Source organism: Centrocercus urophasianus, unplaced genomic scaffold, assembly GCF_019232065.1.
Source record: "Centrocercus urophasianus isolate 14NV4802_14NV808 unplaced genomic scaffold, USGS_Curo_1.0 seq_22, whole genome shotgun sequence".
Taxonomy (NCBI): Eukaryota; Metazoa; Chordata; class Aves; order Galliformes; family Phasianidae; genus Centrocercus; species Centrocercus urophasianus.
Window position 1 is genome coordinate 15,880,646 of NW_024884778.1, and position 21,778 is coordinate 15,902,423.

The 21,778-nt window shown below is 37.0% G+C and overlaps 1 protein-coding gene across 8 annotated transcripts in view; it reads right to left on the minus strand.

The window, feature by feature from the left end:
* ATP2B2 (ATPase plasma membrane Ca2+ transporting 2) overlaps positions 1-21,778 on the minus strand; it is a 252,133-nt gene that overhangs the window by 87,761 nt on the left and 142,594 nt on the right. For all 8 annotated transcript variants that reach the window (XM_042823423.1, XM_042823425.1, XM_042823421.1 and 5 more), the window contains exons 4-5: positions 4,871-5,128; positions 3,822-3,947 (exon numbers count right to left, since the gene is read on the minus strand). In XM_042823423.1, the coding sequence (XP_042679357.1) occupies positions 3,822-3,947; positions 4,871-5,128 (384 nt within the window). The remainder of the gene's footprint in view (positions 1-3,821; positions 3,948-4,870; positions 5,129-21,778) is intronic.

Consider the following 21,778-nt stretch of genomic DNA (forward strand, 5'->3'; position numbering starts at 1 on the left):
ATACATCTTAGTGTGTTGAAAAATGTTTCCATGGTTTTACTGTACAGTTTGCCCCTTTCACAAGGCAGAGCAAAAACACAGTCAGCCAAACAACCAAACCCAAGTCATATTTAAGTCAAAGGAACAGTAAATATCCTTGAGTTAGGATAGGCTTGGTTGTACAGGTTCAAGCAAGACAAAATTGCCTGAATGTTTACTTACAGCTTAAGAACCTCCCAGAAGGTCATCATTAAAAATATCTTTTACTTGCTTTTGTATATGTATGTTTTGAAGGAATCTTGTATACTGGATTACAAAGGTGCATGAATACAAAAAAAAAACACACAGCTTGGGCATGAAAAACAGCTTCATTGAGAAAACTGGTACCCACCACCAATGTCCAAGCTTACAGATGCACAGCTGGAAAACTCTAAACATCTTAGGCTAAAATGCTTTGCTTAAACTTGCAAACCTCTTCTTATTCTTGTAAACATAATTCAAAAAAGTCGCACATAAAAAAGCATGTACTAAATACTAATTGATCAGAAGACTACAGTTTGTTAGTGTCGTTGCAGATTTATTTAGTACCTCAGCTAAACAGAAGAGCTGAATCTCCTTTCATCTAAGTCTGGCTACCTTGTTATTTAAGTGGTGCTATAATTCATTCACATTAGCTTGAAGGGAGATGCGGGCTCTACGAAATTGATCAGCTGCTGAAACATGAGCAGAATTCTGCAATGAATGAATGTTTTTCACTTACTCTGTTCACTAAACATGTATCAACTTCGCATGGAACAATTACACGGAATTCTTCCTTCAGTTTTTCAATATTAATACAATACATTTTAGTTGAGAAACATTGAATATAGATAGAAAATGAAGGAGAAAACTTATATGAGAAAAGAGATAATTAGGTTTCACAGTTAAGGAAGGTGCATTGCAGCACGTACATTTTCAGATAAAAATGCAGTTAAACACATGACTGCTCAGAAACCCTCCAATCTAACAGTACTAATGACATGGGTTAGAAACCAGGTTCAAAAATAAGAACAGAAGAGCATGCCACTCTGGTGCTTAGTTCCAAGAAGCTCATGATGACCAAAAGTTCTCTATCTGCATGTCTAAACCACTAGTTGCTGAAATTATTAAGAGGTGACTGAAGTTAGTAACAAAGTGAAACAACCACCATAGTATTCTCTACAAAGAAAAAGGTTTACTGCAAAAACTCATCTGCATGTAATCTCAGCATATCCAAATAATCCGTTTCAAGTTAGATGCTGTGTTCTGAAAACTTCTGCTTCGCAAAGCAGAAGCGTAGCTTTGAATATTTGCTGGCAAAGAATTAAGACAGAATCAGAACCATTTTTCTCCAGGCAATAACTGACCCGATTCCTTAATCAAGATTCCTTTCTATTTCCATACCCTAACAAAGAACCGTGACAAAGAGATTTCTTTATTTATTTGTTCCTGAATAAGCTGACTTTGTTTCAAAGAAACAAGGAACTTTTAGATATAAGGATGCAGTGCTGAAACTTAGGGTAACGTAAAGTTGTCAGTCTCATTTCAGTGAGACTGCAGTGGGTCAGCTCCTCCCTGTAACTCTTTCATACCTTCATCAAATTCATCTAAATAACTGCAATGGAGCTTTAACCAATCAGCCTTCTAGTTTTTTACAAGTCAGCTATTCCCACGTGGTACTCTGAAATAATTCACTGTGTGCAGTGCTGAGGCCAGACTTATATTAAGAACTTCTGTTTATAAGAACCATGGATGTCTCTGAATTTCAGACTTGAAGGGTGTATCAATTTGAATCAAAGCGGTTGCGTGTCAGACAGTGTTCATCTTTTGCTTGATACACAGCCATGCTCACTGTGAATAAACTTAATGTTATCACAGCCTTGTTAATGCTGAAGACTGTTGATACAGTTACTTAGGCTACACTATGCGTGCAAATCTCCGTTAGAGACCTAAAAGGAGGAAAATGTTTCAGACATAAGTACGGTGGATTGCTTTCAGGTGTCTTAGTGTTTATAATGCTATTTCTGTCTTACCAGGTGGTACCAAATGTAGCTGTATACAGATGGAAATGAACCATCTGGTTTAGTCAGCACTTGCACTTTTAGAATTGTTTCCCAAGTATAGTAAATGACTATCTGGATATTAAACAGGGCATTAAGCACAGAAACTCATTTAGTTTAATTATGTCATTGAAACCAATAGAATATTAAAAATCTTGTTTCAGGTGCCAGCAGTGAAAACAAGGCTTCCTGAAACAGTGTTGATGTGTCACCAAATTTAGACTCACAGAAACAAACTATGGCTGCCACTCAAATGGTACCTTCCTTCAGCTGTTCACATGTCAAACCTGAACTCTTTTCATTTCCAACAGATGACTGACAGACAACAGTGGAAAGCATCAGCCCAGTCATCTTTTTCTAAATTAAAAAGCCTAGCTGGAGTGAGCTCACCGATGCCCTCAAGAGCAAAGACAAGAGGAAAAACTGAGGTCTTTTTCCAGAAGTTTTTTGTCTCTTTGTTTATTTGATTTTCTTTTTTATTAAAATATGGGACTGTGCTAACATCCAGCAGGAATTCAATTTTTAAACTCATTGTGAAATAAATGTGACACGACAGCCTTCTACTCTTTTGATTTCTTAGCTATTTCCAGACCACATATCAGTCCCAGTACCATTGATATTAAAACTTGAATTACATCTCAGAAGAAGGTGGTATTTTGCATGCCAGAATCTCATGTAATCAAATCTACTCATAAGCAAATAGAGTTCAAGGATTTTCTAACAGAGCATGAGTATAATTTCATTAGTAGAAGTATGGAACAAAGGTTTCTGTAGCTATTGTTAAAATATCACATTAATTCTTCAGCATTTTTGTACTTACAGTAGAGCAGGAAATTTTATAGAGTACACATTCTAACTTTGCCATAAAACCACAAAAACAAACTTCTATCTTCCTAGCAAAAGCTTTTGGAAGCAGGAAAAAAAATATTTTCTCCGAACTCAACTACTTTCCCTTTCTCTTCCTTCCCTTCATGCCTCTCAGAGCAATACCATTATGTTTTTTCCACAGCAAGTGAATTCTATGGGTATCTAAAAAGATGTCATTCCATTCAGGAATTTGTGAGAGTACATTAACCAGGTGGGAAAGAGAAGTCTTCTCATAAATAATGACTTCAAATGTACTTGAAAATATTATTTCAGATTCCAATATATTGATTATCATGAAACCAGCAGACAGTTCTTTTGTAATCACATTCCAGCTGAAATCTATTACCAACTGATCCATTTAGAATTAAAAAACAAAACTACTTTATTTAACTGATTTATTTGGATTACAGTATGCAAATATTATGAAAAACGTGAACAAACCTCAACAGTCATGGACCATAAATGTGAACATTTTAGTGTATTCATTTTTTTTTCTAAGCACAATTATGTTTGTTTTTTTTTTTCCTATTATTTCTAACATAAATATAAAAAAAGCATTTCAAGAGGCTTTAAAACATAATGGTAAAATTGAAGCAGGTATACAGTGAATTGAAACAATTTTTACTTCCCAGGATAGTGCTTTCTTTATTTTTCATCTAAAAATGTTCATTATTTTCTCAATTCACAAAATAAATGCCACAATCAGAAATAATTGCATGCAATCAAAAAGAAATAGAATGTCTCTCATCAAAAACAGGCAGGGTCAGTGTCTGTGTTCAAAAGATCAGCTGTATCTAGGTTACCAAACCTTGATGGTGTGAAAAAGACAAATCAAAACCAAACATGAACAAAGCAGTGCATAAAAGATAAACTCAGCATGAATTGAAGAAAATTTACCTGACAGTAGCATTGGATCTTTGTCAACAGATTTGCGGACCTGGTCTGACTCTCCAGTCAAAGAACTTTCATCAATTTTAAGATCATTTCCTTGAATAAATATCCCATCAGCAGGTAGGAGATCACCTTTCAGTAAGAACATGGTAATGGAAAACCACAGTTTTTTTAGTGTTTTTATAATTACGTATTTTTTTCTATACAATTACAAGAAACCATAATTTTATTAAATTGTAAAATGAAAGCAAAGGTGAAAGAAGAAAAACCATAATGGTCCATGTTAGCCATATTACTGCAGCGCCATAGGAAAAGGCCCTTATTTGGCAAATACTTGTAGCTTAACTCTATCCTGAGAATAAGAGTGCATCACAGAGTGCATCACACTTCACATATGATGAGCATAATAATCAGAGTGAGGGGAACAGTCTTTTTGACAATAGGGTTTCTCAGCCAGACTTCATAAGAATAAACAGTGGCTAATAGACAGTCAAGAAGTCCCACACCTTTCCTCTCCCAGGAAGCCTGCAGCTAAGCCCAGGAGAGGCCTGATGGCAGCAGGGGAGGTCCATCCAGTATATAATTGTAAGGCACCTGCCCACTAGCAACACTCAGTCTGGGAAGAATTACAGGATGCATAGGTTTGGAGTGGCCTACCAAGTGTGCACACGGGCACAATTCCTTAACAAAGTATTTAAAAATACTTTCTCATATTCATAATTAGACATAATAAAAAAATAAATAAATCCAAATACTCTAATCCTCCATGAAAGAAAATTAACACTGCATTAACAGTTTTTGGCCTTGTCAGGGAAAGAAAGTGAAGATTGCAAAAATAAAATTTATTACCAAGTGTAGTTTTATTGTAAGTTTCTTGGGCTGAGTTATTCTTTTGTCCCAGCAGTGTTATTACTGTCACACTATGGAAAGACTGTTCTATCTTTTCAATTAGTTCCAATGAATGAGTCCCAAATATACTTTATTCTGCTAGAAAGGGGGAAGAGGAATATATAAACTTGGAAAAAAAAAGTAGTCATATAGTTGAGAAAACTTACCATATTTCACCTGTGCAATGTCACCAACTACTATCTCTGCCACTGGGATTTGGATCACCTGCCCACCTCGGACAACAGTAAATTTCTGTTCCTGCTCAATACGACTTTGAAGCCCACGAAACTGCTTCTCCTTGCTCCAGTCATTAAAGGCAGTGACAAGTACAACACAGATAACAGACAGCAGGATGGCAGCACCTTCAATCCAGCCAGCTTCAGCCTCACCTTCATCTTCAGCTCCTCCTGTTGCAGTGCCACACCCTGCAAAGACAATTTTAAGAATCATTCAGTCAAGCAAAGATCAGGTCTATCACATCTGTCACAAGGAAAACTTGCTGTGAAATGGCAACAAATTTAAGGAATAGAATGAGTTTTAAAAGTACTATCTGCTAAATAAAGAACGCAGAGTAAGAGAACAAGAAAAACAGAATAGAGAATAAGTAGAAATAAAGTTGTCTGAGGAAAGGAGTAAGAAAAAAAGCACAGAATAAACGTTAGCTCTTTTAATTTCTCTACTAAGCAAGTAGTTATCCTTGGTAAATGAAGACTAAACCAATGGATAAAGAAGGCACTGATTCTCTTGTCTAGGAGGGTTGACAGTTTCACCTGACCCATCAAGCACTTGAAAACTAAAGCAATGAGTAACATAAAACAGTTGAAAGCCATAGAATTAAATGAAGAATATTATTCTTTTAACTGAAGATGGGGAACGCAACAAAATAGATCAGATGCGTAACTTCTCAAACAATTTATATTCTTATGACTTAACTGATTACTATGTTTCTATTTTGGAAATAGGAGAAACACGAATACACATTGAAATACATTTCTAAAGAGTGCTGACAACTTATTAATGATAAACATTATAGAGACAGAATTGTATTTAACCTACCATTTAATATTTACAGATAAGACTCTGACTTAGTTTTATCTAAGATAAAGGTTATGTGCCTTCCTAAAAGGTCAAACAAACAACTTTCAGTATCATTTCTAAGTGTTCTTAACCAAATGCACTCTCAAGGAACACTTGATAAAAAACGACTCAGATCAACAATAAATGTGATAATGAGGGCTATTAGGGAACATTGAGTAATGTTCCCTCATAAAAGAACTTAGTATAAATTCATCATCAATCCAGTTAATAATTAATAACCAATATAATCCACGTCTTTCTTTCGGAGAAATACATGGGCACATTGTAGAGCAATAAGTAGATTATTTACGTCACAGATATAACAGTATTAGAAAGTACATTCTAAAAAACTGAACTATTCTGGCTGCTTTGAAAGTAATGCTTCCTATCTTATTACGTTGGTCCATGACTTCAAAGGTCGATGTTGGTGCTATGGCAGTAGAGGTTGAATCTTCCCACCAAAATTCCATGACATTTTCTTGCGATGCAACAGATGACAGCAGTCTGACAAAATGGCATCTGACATGGAAGTACTTACAAAGAAAAGAGATGTAATATAATTCCTCCATGTCAAGAAAATGGCACCCACATTGACGTTTGCAAGACATTGATGGTGACCAAACAACAGATGTGGGCACAGTTAGGAGGTGGTGGTGCGTTTTTCAACAGTGGCATTAATGGGTCACCATAAAAGATTAATTGGTCATGCATGCTCTTCTTCATCACTGACGAAAATGCAGAGCTAATGGTGGTCGCCATGTTGAAAAACAGATTCTGCAGCTGAGAATTTGCTCCATCATACAGTACTACTGTATTCTTCTTACATGTTGTAGTTTCCATGGTAATAATAGGAGGCTTTACTTTTGGAGCAACCTATGTATCTGAAGCATTTTTTAGACAGTTGCTGATTATTTATTTCCAAGCAGTATACAACTAAAATTTGAATAGGCTCTCCAGATAGCATCCACAGAACAGACCCAAAAATATATATCTGTCTTTTTTTTTTTTTTTTTTTTAACAGAATTAATCATAAAAAATAAAGTTTCTGATAGCAAACAGGTAAGAACACATATAAGCATCACAGAATTCAAATATTTCCCAGCCCAAAGGGGACCAAAAAAAGAACCCAATCTGAGCATAACAACCTCCTCTCCAGAATGAGGGAGAAAGAAAATAAATTTTTTACTTCCAACAGAGACCCCAAGTACAGGGACCTCAGCAATACAGGAACTGTGTTGATTCCATCTAAGACTAAAGTTTGATTTTGGAATATTCATCACCTGCCACTAGATGAAATTAACAACTAATTTTATTTCTATTTTTAATCCAGAAAGATTTTACCATAACATAAGCATCGTAATTCATTAACCAACTGAATAATTACCATGTGTGAACAGTAAAGAAATTACCAAAAAAGTCAAAAGAAGGTATTATCAAAGACTGAACATCTACTAAATGATCAGCAGAAAATTAAAATAAACTTTCTTTATCATGCTTGCTGCAATTGAAACTCAGACTCAAACTGTAAAGCAAGACACACTCCCAAAAGAAAGGGCTTCCTTTGCAGAGTTGCCCTTAGACTCATGGACCACATCTCTACGTGCAGTACAAGAACGTTGCTGATGATATAATTTTTATAGCATCCAAAAAATGAAGTAATCTCCATTTCAGTACCTTGAGTTGCTTAAAATCAGTCACAGCTGCAACTTACAAACTCCCGGGTGCAATTTCTTCATTTAGCAGATACTACTTGTGGGAAGGACAAACAAAATTTGTTCTTTAACCTTTAAATCATCTTAATTGGACCGTGTTAGATTTTAGATTTCTTTTCCAAACCAGTGAATTCACTTTTGCCTCCAGTAGATTAAACTGTTTCCCAGCACATACAATTCTATTTTAGCAAATACAAGACAAAAATTCACCATCATTTTTCATTAAGAAAGATTCAGAAGTAATTATCAAGAAAATCCTTTTCTTTTTAACAGTATGCTTCGTCCCGAGTTTCTCACAAAAGGAACCCTGCCAGATCAGTCCACAAAGACTGATTTTACTTCCTTTCTGGATTTTAAAATCCTTACTGGTTGAAATTTAATCTAGCTTGTCTAACAGTTAACGTAAGTGTCATAATGCTGATATGCCTGGGGGTAGAAAGGCCCTACAGAGGAATCTGGACAGGCAGGATATCTGGGCTGAGGCCAATGGGGTGAAGTTCAACAAGACCAAGTGCTGGGTCCTTCACCTTGGCCACAACAACCCCATGCAACACTACAGGCTTGGAGCAGAGTGGCTGGAAGACTCTGTGGAAGAAATGGACCTGGAGGTGTGATGTTGATTGATACTCAGCTAAACATAAGCCAGCAGTGACCCAAGTGGCTGAGAAGGCCAATGGCATCCGGGCTGGTATCAGAAATAGTGCTGCCAGCAGGAGCACGGAGATGATTGTCCCTTAATACTCAGCTCTGGTGAGGACGCACCTTGAGTACTATATTCAGTTTTGGGCCCCCCGCTACAAGGAAGACAGTGAGGTCCTGGAGCACATCCAAAATCACTGAAGCTGGAGAGGAGTCTGGAGCACAAGCCTTATAAGGAGTGGCTGAGGGAACTGAGGGAATCTTCAGCCCGGATAAGAGGTTCAGGGGAGACCTTATCACTCTCCACAGCTACATGAAAGGGGGCTGTGGTGAGGTTAAGCTTACTTCTCCCACCTAACTAGTAACAGGACTAAAGGGAATAGGCTCAAGTTGCACCAGGGGAGGTCCAGGTTGGATATTAAGAAAAATTTATTCACTGTAAGAGTAGTCAGGTGCTGCAATGAGCTGCCCAGAGAGATTGATAGTTGCATCACAGTCTCTGGAGATGTTTAAGAATTGTTTAATTCTAAGGGACATTTTTTAGTGGGAAAAAATTGGTGGGAGGATAGTTGGACTGGATGATCTTGGAGGTCTTTTCCAACCTTGGTGATTCTATGATTGAACTAGATGATTGTGACTAGATTGAACTCGTCACTTTTAACCCAAGTCATTCAATGAATACTGTTCCCAGTACCTTCATAAAACCAGAAAAATTAGTCTAACGTAAAATGTAAATAATACCAGATCCTATCATTAAGATGAAAGGAATCATGCTTACTTGTCTCATAGATCATGCACAAAAAAAGAACATGCTTCACTCTCCATATTATGGCTGAAGAAACATTTGTAGGAAAAAAAGAAAACACACTAAACTAAAACCGCGTTTGTGGAAAGCATCCCTAAATTGATCCAGCTTCTCTGCTAATGATTCACAATTCTAGCTTTCAAAGTGCTGAGAAAATTCTCCAAAACCTAATGGAAATAATACGTTGAAGTGTGCTCTGTTTTATTTTCTGTTGAGTCAGACAATACTAACTTCAGATGGAAGAAAGGCGTGGAGGGAAGGAATTCTTGGAGAGAGAGACAGGAGTAGGGAAATTGAAGCGCATGATCAAAAACAGGAGTTAGTATTTTAAGTGGATGGAAGAAATAGTGAGCTACTTTGTGGATTTTAGAACCGCTATTGGTTGAGATTCAGCCTAGTTTCAGTAAATAAACAATCAGTGTTGCTTCTTACAGTGAACCACTTGTCCAGGTTATCTGAGATAATGACACATAAATTTAGCCACAGAGGCAATAGGTAGCATGAAGCAGAAGGCTTACAATATTTTTATTCAATATGACTCAAAATTATGATAGTAAACTAGGATATGAGGTACGTGAGTCGATTTCTCTTTTTGTCAGTGGATTGTAACTCAGGACCACAGCTTTAAGTAGCATGAAAATGTTGATGGTAAGAAATGGGAATCTCACTCATTGACCTGCTGCTATTCAGCCCACAGGCTGACAAACCAAGAATCTCTTCTAAGTAGCATCAATGTGCATGTTCTTGTCTGCTTTCACTGATTGCCTCAATCCCAAATATCAGATGAATGGTGCTTCTCATCTATCAGGAAGAAAAAAAACAGTACCTTGTTGTCAGTGTGTTTAAGGTTAAGAAGAAGCAGAATTTCAGCTATGTAAGGAGTATGAACATAAAGCATTAGATAGGTCCAAGCTTAAGCAGCACCTGAGCAAAGCTTTTGAGCATCTACATATTCTTAACGACAGTTCAGAATTCATGTTGCACTTACTGGGGATCTAACCTAACATAAATACATTTGGGACACTGTATTCGCTTTTTGCAGTCCTGTAGAAATGAAACAGGTTGAGAGTGTTTGAGAAATTAATGCCAAAATTGCACATTACTTTGGTTATAGGAATAAACGGTAGCTGCTGCAAGAGAATAAAGTCTCCAGCATTTTTATAAGTATGATTTCAGAACAGACTGTTTTAATGGAGGGTTACAGACAAGCAGGATTTAAAGAATGCAACTAGCCCTTCAAGAGATGATCAGTCAGGAAACATTTTATTGACCTATGTTGCATTCTTACTTCATAATTATTTAAGAAGCATTCACTTTAAATAGGAGTAAGTGGAAACTTGTGCCTCTATCATTATGCAGCCCATGGAGAGGAGCCTGCAGTGAGCAGGAGGTCAGGGGGAGCTGCTGATAGTGAGGCCCATGCAGGAGCAGTTCCTGAAGGATAGGCTCTGTGGTAGGGAACTGTCCTGAGGAAGGAGAGGGAGAGAGGAGCATGGTATGAAATGCATGAATGTTCAGTAAGAACCTGTCTGTATTCCTAAGACAAAAAATCACTTATACTTCTTAACTACATATGTTGTATTATCCATCCTCCTTTCTGTATGCAGTATCACCTTTCTAGATATGGGGAAAATAAGGAATATAAATAAGATACAAAAGAGTAGTAATAATATGCTTAAGTAAAATATGGTTACTGCAGTCTTAAGCACCTAATGTTTATCATAAATGCTCATATAACTCCTAGAAATTTTGTTTAGATCTGAGATTGCTATTATGCTTTCACAGGAGAGTGCGTGGCTTCTGATGTTACTGAAAAATTGCCTGAGATCTCATTATGGATAGGTGCAGGCTGAAAATGATCACAAAAGTATTTTTAATTTGTATATGTGTGATTTGTAATAGGGCTTTATTCCAAAACAGTGAATACTGAAATACTCATTTAAAATTATCTTCAACATGGGTACTGTGTGTCAAAAAGTTAAATTTAAAAAATGTAAACAGGTTTATTAATATGAAGCTACTTTCCACCATAACCATGAACATATGCCGTGTGTGTCATTCCCAGAAGTCTCATTTTCATTAGATAGAAAATACATACTCAGTTTGAAACTGTGGTTACACAGATTTGACTGCAAGTCAAGATTGGAAAGGGGTTTAACTCCGTCAGCACAGGAGAAGCAGATGAAGTCACAAAAGGGATTGGTTTGTTCAAAAAGAGCATGCAGGAACACACAGGTGATCTGAAGCCCCCATGGGACCGCGTAACCTCTAAGGGCATTCAGAGATACAAAAGGGGACTGTTATCACTATGACCTTCACAAATTTTCTCAAAGGAACATTCTCAAAAATTGTTAATAAAAAAAAAAAAAAAAAAAGAATTTTCAAGCTTACAATTCGATGCGAAATAGATCAGCAAAAATTGTTGAAAGAGTTTTCTACAAAAAGGAGAAGACAGAATCCAAAGGTAAAGAAGATTCAGGAAAAAAAGGGAAAAGTAATTCAAACCAGAACATGTGCTGGGTTCACCTGAAGTCTCAGCAACTTGGGTTTCATTCTCATCAGACTGCAGGTAATCTGGGTGCAAAAGCTGGGAGCAAAAAAGAGACACCCAGGAGCCTGGAAAGCCGAGCACTCAGCCTGTGCTGGGCCCTGTGAAGCACTTACCTAAATGTCAGTTATTTCAAAATCAGCAAAAAGCCTATTCTGCATCTGCAAGATTTTCATTATGCGTAACACTTTAGGAACTAAAAAGAGGACAGAGAGACATAGGATGTTGAAACGGAGCTGTCTCATAGAAAAAAATTGAATACACTTGTATCAAAAGGAAAAGGTGCAAAAGGGCACAGATGTACAAGAGGAGGTTAAAGCATATGAAAAAAGAAAGCATGCAACTTCATTGCTACCAGCAGGAAATAAATAATTCGACTGCTGTTATAAATCATTTGAATTTGGTGAAAGCAAGAAAAGGGGAAAGCAAAAAACAGCAAAAGGCTGCACTAATAGCCAGAGAGCACTGCCTGACATTTTAGCAGGATCATTTCCTGATGGAATGCTTTTAAGCTAACAAACCTCATTTCAGTACTGATATTTCTCCTAAAATCTTCCAAATCAGAGCCAGCACTAAAAGATGCACATAAGCACAGCAAAGCTAAAAAGATACATCTCTGATTTCTAATGCGATTTCTAATAGTCGTGTGGAGTTTCTTAAAGCTATTTTGAGTACAGTAATAATTACAAGCCATGTAGACTTACAATAACTTTAAAATAAAAAAGTATTTTTAAAAAATCTCTGAACATCTGTATTCCTAAGTCCCAGCCTACAGCACATACCTCTCAGTTACTCATTTCAACCTACACATTTCTATTTTTAAGCTGAGAGTACCTCGTGGCATTTAAATTCCCCAGGAAAATCTCAAACCACCCCCAGAGGTAATTTTTTTTTGTTGCTGTTGGTCAAACTGGTTTTGCCATCAAAAAGACAACAGTTCCCAGAATAAAAACTTTCCATTTTATACCTTTCAATAAAAGCCATTTTTCCTTAGCTGAGATTCCAGCACTGATATTACTAAAGCAAATTGAGCAGTTCTGAGTTACAGCTTTTTTCATTAATAGAGTTAGGCTCACTACTGACTGTAAGTGACGTTACTTCATTTATTGTATTCAACTGAATAGGAAAAGGATCCAAAAAAAAAAGTCCCCAAATATTCAGTAAACATCAAACTCCATTCATGAATAAGACTTTCACATGTAACAGACACTGTAATATCCATTTTTTAAAACCCATTCCTGTGCCATATCATTTGCTGTAATGTGATTCCACAGAGTGACTGCCAACCAGCAAAGGACCAACATCTCCCTCCCAACATGGTGCATCCCCAGCTGCTGAACTGCCTCCAACACAGGCACAGCACAGGCAGGAACGGCACCGCAGAGCCACCACTAACAGCAAAGAAGCAGAAGTCTCTAGAGCTTCAAAACAGAACTTTTCTTTCTTTCTCCCATGTTCTCCAAGGATTTATTCAATTATGAAAAATATTTTCTGATTACTTGTAGTAAGTCAAACTTGTTCTCTGGAAACGTGCTTGTTCCTGTGATGAGTCAAGCACAAGGATTTACTAACATCAGATGCTTACAGTATGCACGTTTCAGGTTATGGTGCTTGTGTATTCAGTGCAAGTGATTCTGGATGCATATTTCAAACTTCAAGAGAAGAATTAGAATTCTTCTCTTTATAATATTTTATTTAGTTATATAAGTACTCTAGTGAGGTTTAAAAAAAAAAGAGACAGAAAAAAGACACTGTCCCTGTAGGTTAGTTATGCAAGAGCATCAACTGTAGAATTCCATATTAAATATTTACACGTATTCAATGTGAAAAGAAAGAAAACCAATGTGTAAGCCCTAGATGCACATGCATTCACACATTCCTCAGTCTGATCACAAACATTTGTGAGCTGAGGAATGTTCATTTCAATCACCTCAGTTTTATCACTCAATTGCTCAACTTCAGCAGACACAATATGTCAAACAAGGTTCTTCAGACTAGCACCAAAGCAATGCATTCTGCGAATATCACCTGAAGGGATGAGGTCCCAACTCCACCAAAGGCAGCGGAAGGGAAGAGGACCATACAAGTATTTCTGTAATACATCATATTCAGTTCTGTTTTGTTATGTTGTCAATACAGGACCTGCTCTTAGGGGGATGGAAGACAAAGCCCTGATATCTGATTGCTAGAGTTTCGCTGTACTTTGCTCAGTGCCAAAAACACCTTGAAAATATGGCCACATATTCAATGGGTATAACACAGTTTTCAAATATAAGATTCAGGCCAGAAAAGTTGCTCTTTGTGACAATAGGAGTTCAAGTGCAGTTACTCAACAATGCTTCTAAGGTCATATCCTAGTGGAGTTTTATTATGGAATTAATTCTCTTGGAGAGCTTCTTCCTGGAAAATAAGTGAGAATATTTTATACTTCACCCCAGAGTTCTAAATCTCATTACCTCATCTCCCCAGCTGAGAGTTAAACAGCGCTTGGCAACATGGAAATCTTTCTAATGAGCAATATGTAAAAGCAACTCAGTTTTGGCAATGATCTCTACTCATCTCTAATGAAGGAAGGTATCTATGGGACTTAATTTTTTGCAGTCTAACACACATTTGTGGAAACCAGATGTAGGCCACTTTACATTATGAAAGAATTATTTAATTTTCAGGTCCCACATGACAGAAGGTGCACATTTTGCACTTCACAAGTTCTTAATGTTTTGTCCTGAAGCCAGCCCAAATCTGAAACTTCTTTCATTCATCAGTACCACTGACATCCAGTAATCAGTTTGCTCCCTAAGCACATTTTATTAACAGCACAGAACAGACATTTTCAATATAGTTGAGCAAAGCCAGAGTGAAAGCACTCCTTTGGACAAATGCTTGGCTCCAGAAAACTGATGTTCCACTTAATCCCATCTGTATTTTACGACTGATACATCTCTCTTTTTTTTTTCTTTTTTTTAAACCTGAATTTACAATGTATTTAGTATTGTTTCCATACTTCTTTTAGACTTATCAGTTCTTGGGCAGAGTGATACTTAAATATTTCCAGATTGCAATAAAAATACACATTTACTGAACAAATAGGGAAGGGGAGAGAGGAGGAAGACGAGGGAAATCCCACCAGCAGATTAGAAAATCAGATGATGAAGCTCTGGAAGAGCAGAAACTCACCAGTTCTATTTCATTTAAAAAAGAAAAGTTGGGTCCACAGGAACTAGAGGGAAAACAGTGACAGACAGACTGCATACCCAGCCAGAAATACGGACATTGAGAATCAGTCAGTTTGTGATCAGGAAGTTTGAGAAAAGGCAACACCTACTACACAAAATTGTAATGCAACTTTAAATAATTCAGAAGTGGGCAACTTGGGAGCATTTCAGAATATGGTAAAAACAACAACAAAAAAACCCCAGCATCTTACAAAACAACCACTGCAATATATTTTCATCTCCACACTTATAAAAGAGCAATTACATTCACTGAATTATCTTTTCAGGAAACGTTTGCTGTGTAATTCAGTACAAATTTGCAAAACAAGTGTTTTCACACATCATCAAAAATAGTTATCCCACAGTAATAAACATTCATAAACACTTCACATGCATTACTAAATTATAAAACTTTTTTTGAAAAAGACAAAATGATGAAATTTAAGAGAAGACTGTTTATTTAATTCTTCAACTAATTAATTAATTTATGCTAATTTGGAGAACCGAAGACTTTCAGCCAGAGACTAAGGTTCCCAGTACAGTTTAACACATTCTATGAGGCCTCTGAGGGCTGCATCTATCCTAGGAAAGCTGTGCTGCAATAATTAAATAAGAGATTGTCTAGAAAAGATACAGCTTATAAACAGCATATATGTATCTGTTACCATAACCTACAACTATTCCATTAAAATTTGTATTTACCATCTCTGTCTATAGATATATTAAAAAAATACATCTGTCAGAAACAACCATTTTGATGCAACATTTCACTACAAATATCAGGACATATAAAAATGAAGCCATGAAATTCTCCAAACTTAAGTTCCTCTTCAAAGAATGTCAATGAAATGTGTGAGTCTTAACCTTAACAACAATCGCTCAAATGGTTTAGACATGAAAAACCCTGGGAAAAACAGAAGACTTTGGTTCAGTTGCAAAGCAGAAGCACGTACCAAACATCTGCAATGCAACTTGGCTTAATGGCCAGCCTTTATGCCTATTGTGAGGGTTCCTGGGGATAACTCTCAACTGATTCAACTGTACCAGAAATGTACACCGAATCAAAAAATGAACAAAACATTTCATAGCGATGAAGAATATGGGGCACAAATAAAGGACTTATTTTGGATGATGTTACTCAAATGTCAGAACTATGAGAAAACAATGTAAATGACAAGCTAAATTTGAAAGATGTAAGTACTAAATTGAATTAATAATGTAGAAGACTGTGATCTCACAGAACTGCATGGGTTTTTACTCCTAGTATAAGTGGCACTAGCTGACTTGCAGTACAAAGAGGAGGGAAAAGAAAGCCTTTTTTCATGATGACGTACCATAAAACCATTCTTGGAATAGGTTATTATACCTGTGCAAAATATATACATACATGAATAAAAAAATTTGGAAGAAATGAAAATTTCTGATAGCGTGGATATTAGCAGCGAAGTGGCTGTTTGTGTGTTGACATTTTTTCACTTAGATAAGTTTAAGTAAGCCAGGTTTAGAATTTTACTCTCTTAGTTAAAAATAAATAAATCATACATAGGGTACACTGCAGCTATTGGGAACATGAATGGGCTACTTTGGGCCTGAACACACTTCTGCAGTAGAAAAGAGAACACCAAGCACATTTGGACTTCCAGATATCTGGATGTTCTTTGTACAAGCCAGTCAGAAAGCAAAAGCTTTGGCCATTGAAGTTATGTTCTACAAACAGGAGGATTGCTCCCATTAGTCACGGAGCAGTCCCAGAATATCTCCAGTACTTAATAAATACAGTTGGATGGAGAATAGGAATTGAACACTTCCTCAGCTACCACACATCTTACAGATCACTGAAAGCACCAGGAAACATAAAAATCTAGGACAATGCATAAATGCTTATGTGCAAAACTGGCTATCAGCAAGGAGCATGACTTTAAATAGACTTTTCCCCGACTATAAACTTAAGAAAAAAAAAACAAAAAAATATTTCCTAAATACATAATCAGATTGAGAACTTCCTTGCTTATACTTCTACTAAATTCTTATAGACAAAGCCCACTTTTTTTCTGCCTGAAGCAGAATAATCAGAAGAACAAACTGTTAAAGGATATTTTAGGGCTGCTTCTGCCTGCAAGACAAATGCTTGTACTGTTATGTTGTGCCTTGGTTCCATTCTAAAACAGGCAAAATGTACCTCCAGAAACTCTCCTTTTCTGTTTTCTTGTTTTGAAATGAGATGTTCTAATAAAGATGATTTTAGAGACAGACCACATTTAACAACAAAAACGCTACCAAAAACTTGCAAGAGTCTATTGGAAAATCTGACAGAGATGTCATTGGGCTTCTAAAGAAACCAAATGGGAGCACAGCCCGAATTTGTGATTGCTGGCTGATGCACTTCTTCATACATCCCAGACCATTTACAGAGGAACTCTCAAATTCTTGTAACATATAAGCCTTACGGAGAGAGCGTAAGGTTACTCAGTGTGGGTTGCTGGTTTTAATAGACCTCTTCAAAGGAATTCACGGATTCTCAGAGGTGCGCAGACCATAGCTTGAAAGCCACTGATGAAGAAAATTTGCAAGTCAGTAGGCTTAAGCAACCTAGCCCAGCTAAGGTACTGCAAAATCAGAAAATCAAACCAGTGCTCTTTTCAGCTCAGGCTATGCCAATGTGCTACAGAACAGGTCCTGAAACACCTCCACCTCCCTCAGTGCTCTCATACATCATTGTTCAGCCATTTTCATGAGAACAAGAGAACCAGGCTGAGGTAGAAATGGAAGATTTATAGACCTCAATCACAAAACCAGCTCATAAACTGCAGCATTTATTATTGTATTTAATCCCTTATACTCATTACTCTGTGCTGTGCATTCTAAGAGGTGAAAATTCATGTAAGTAAAAGATTAAACACCATATCATAATGTCATCACGTAGCAGAGTGCTACATATCTGCCTCATCACCACAGCCTTGGTGTTCAGAAGGGTAAACCTGTTTTCAAACAAACAGCCCTGAGTGCATGCAGACTTTGATTTTTCATTTCATTTGTTTGCACACATGCAGACTACTGGGCACACAGCACCCTCCTTTGAAACTCAACAAATAACCCTAGAACTTGATCCTGAAGTGCTTTTCATTAAAGTATAATAAACAGGCGATTTTGAGAATTTGGAACATTCTTGGGATTTTAAAACTGCTGAATTAAAGCTGATTTCTGGAATCACAAGCAAACACGAAAGTAATCAGCACTGCTGTACTTCACATCGTTGCTTTAACTTTGGCAATACAAATGTTTATGGAGCTTTTGGCTTGTTATCATCTGGGGTAATAAATTCTGATACTACTTTTTTTAATCAGCAAATTAAAATCAGTACATTAATTTAAGAGAGTTTGGGCTCCTTTTGTCAAAGTCGATTGACGACTAGTATTCCTCTGCAATATTAACATGTTGTTTAAAATGCTGCTCAAATTTCAAATGCTCACTGGCAAAGTTCAGTGAGTTACTGTATGTATTTATGCCTCAGCATTTATAAATAAGTTGTCTTCAGGAAGTTAAAATATGTCTGAAAATATGACTTTATATAGGTCTTCATATGCATATAAAATATAACAAGGCAATTTCTTACAAGAGACTTTTAGGTTAAAACCAGGAATAACTGTCTCACAGCACAGACACACAAACTATCTGGGAAAGATGCAAAATTTCCATTACTGGAAACCTGGAGAATTAAGTAAGATTAAATTTCTGTCTAGAATGGCTTAAATACTGCTGATAGCGCTTCTAAGTATGGGGACAGACTAAATGACTTCAAAGATCACATCAAATTCTCATGCTCTGCCTCTTTGTGTTTGCTATTGGATGCTCTTCATGACCTTACTACCTAGGACTTTCTAGTTCACATATTTAGGAGCCCTAATTCTGAATTTGCCCTGTCTTTTAAACCTAGAAAACAACATAAAATCATAAATCTTTCAGAAACAAAATACTGTAGCCAGTTAATCATGAAAAGCACCTTTTACATGTATTGGAAGAAGGGAAGATATTGTACATGCATGAGTTTGGACACATCTGTAACAGCTGGGCATTTCAGCCTGCTCTGTTCTCTGTTCCTGGATATTTACAAGCCAACGCACAATTTAGGGCAGGGATTAACAAGTAAGATACTTTTTCATTCCTTCACTATAAGAAACAGATTGGGCTAATGTCAGGAGAAGCCATATGCTGCTTCACCTCATCCTAGCTTGGGGAAGAAGGTTAAGTGGTGGGGTTCTGGCAGAACAAGCAGTTTTTAAGAGAGCAAATACTTCTGTTTCTCCTGTTTTCCAGGATGCCAACTGCTTCATCACTTATCCTGACAGACGGTTCAGACATTAAAAAAAAATCCTTTTGCAATCTCATGTTTTAACTTTTATGATGAACAATGAAAGCATTGGAGTGTTGGCAACACTCTTCTAAAGTTGTACTGATAACTCTGAAATTAATCTATACTTGAGATTCATCCAGTCTACATAAAAATACTATTTCCAAATACCTGCACTTCTATCATCTCAGCTTTTCTTGAATTGTCATCCTTGGACATCACAATTAAAACCTCTAGAGTACTGGCAGCTGGATCAGAGTTATTTAGTAGCAAAGATGATAAGGATTCCTACTAGGAGATATCAGCTTTTAAGGCTGCACTGCCTTTATACCCCCTTCATATGACCTGTTTTTTTTCGTTGATTCAGTATTCTCCAGTGTCTGAAGTAGGTTATGTAACACTTACAGGAAAATATATCCACTTCAGGATTTTACAGTACAAAGTCATTTGAAAGCTAGGACAAATGGGAGGAGATTCCAAATGTGTTCTAATTAAGGACTACAATGAAATTAAGTTGGAACTAAAACACTCTAAAGACCTACCTGGTTTGGTCTAAGATTACACTGTCCTACGCCAATGGCTGGCAACTGAAGAATTAAAATGAGTGCTCATGGCCTGCAAATAGCACAACTAAAGAATACTAAAATGGCTGCTAGGTTTCCCTGCTGTGCCAAAGGTGATTAGCTGACACTGACTGCAAGGATTAGAAGACAGTTCTGCTGTTCCGTTGACCTTTTGAGATATACAAGAGACTCAAAAATGTTTGCTAATTATTGTCAATTTTTGCCAGCTGCAACAGAATTCAGAAAATACTTTAAGTAATTGTTCAGGGATGCAGGGCTGGTTCAACTTATCTTTTACTTTCATTATTTGTGAAGCAGGATGGCAAACCAGAACTCAAATCGCTGAAAAGTACTAAAATGAATGGCATTCAGCTCATTTCTTTTAAAAAAGCTTCACATTTTCTACATTTCTTCTTGCTTTATGGAAAAGACACAAAGAGATAATGGATTTTCATTGTACAAAAACATTGCTTGACCAATTTTTTTTTTTTAATATAAAACGCACACGACTTGTTGAATAACTATCATCTTCAAGTAGCTTGAAAAGAAACACCTTAAAAATTGGAAATTTTTGAAAAATTGCAAAATACTTGCAGTTGCTTTTTGCTGTGCATTGATATTTTAGGAAATCTGTAAAACAGCAAACGTTGATCTTACAAGTTGGATTGTCACACTGCCTACATTTATATATTTTAATATAATCTGTGCTATAATGTAAAGTGTTTGTTTTAATAGTCTGAGATTTGAAGATGCAAAATATACAGAATTAACTTTATTCAGCAGATTCATTTCCAACTAAAATTCAGCTGATTCCTTCTCATTAATCAATATGCTAAACGAATATTAATCCAGGGAGACAGATTTTTAGAGACTGGGAGACATATTCAACATCTTCCTGTAGCCTACTGGGTTCAGGTGTTAAGGAAAATGCATGATGAAATTCCAAATGTGAACTGTATGGGTAAAGCCAAAGTAAAAATTGATAAATGCTGTATTAAAGCATTCCATTTACATTCAGTTACACTAATTGTGTCTCAGTAAATGTACTGAACACCCTGCTAAATGAGTAGCTCTCCTCCCTCAGGGGACAGCTCAGAATTTTTATGTGGTTATTTATCTGAGGTTACTTTTAATTAAGTTAAATCAAATTTGTTTAAAGTTCCTCAATAACTACTGCTTTCTTTTTTTTTTTTTTTTTTTTTTTTTTTTTTTTTAACTGCTTGTCACCTAGGATCACCTAAGTACAGGAGAAGTAGATACTTCTAACCTGGCCTGGAAAGGCTGGAGATTTGATGAATTTGAACGAGGACAATGCAGAGCCCCACACCTGGAGAGGAATAGCCACACTCTTCAGTACAGGCTAGGGGCTGATTTGCCAGAGAGGAGCTCTGCAGAGATGGACCTTGGGGTCCTGGTGGCCAGCAGCTTGGCCACAAGCCAGCTGTGTGCCCTTGTGGTCAGGAAGGCCAGCAGGATCCTTGGGTTCATTAAAAAAGAGCGTGTCCAATAGAGGTGATCCTTCCCCCTCTGCTCTGTCCTGGTGAGGCCGCATCTGGAGTGCTGCATTCAGTTCTGGGCTCCTCAGTTCAAGAAAGAGAACTTCTCAAGAGAATCTAGCAAATGGCTGCAAGGATGATGAGGGGCCTGGAGCATCCCCCTTATGAAGAAAGGCCGAGAGACCTGGGGCTGTTCAGGCTGGAGAGGACTGAGAGCAGATCTTATCAATGCTTATCAGTATCTAAATGAGTAGGTGCCAAGTAATTGGGGCAGGCCCTTCCAATGTGCCCACCAATGGAACAGGACAACAAGCACAAACCAGGATGCAGGAAGTTCCATATGAACGTTAGAAGGAACTTCTTTACTTTGAGGATGACAGAGCACTGGAACAGGCTGCCCAGAGAGGTTGTGGAGTCTTGGGGGATATTCAAGACCTGCCTGGATGCCTTCCTGTGCTACCCCCACTCCAGGGAATACAGGGGGTTGGACTAAATGATCTCCACAGGTCAATCCCTGTGATTTTGTGACACTATGAGCCATACTAGAAATACTAGAAATTTTCTACTGCTCATTTCTAGTGTAAAGATGATACAAATGATCAGTATTAATGTGAAACAATATGTTTACTTTTGGCAGGAACTGATTGTACTGTGCCACAGAACTCAACAATA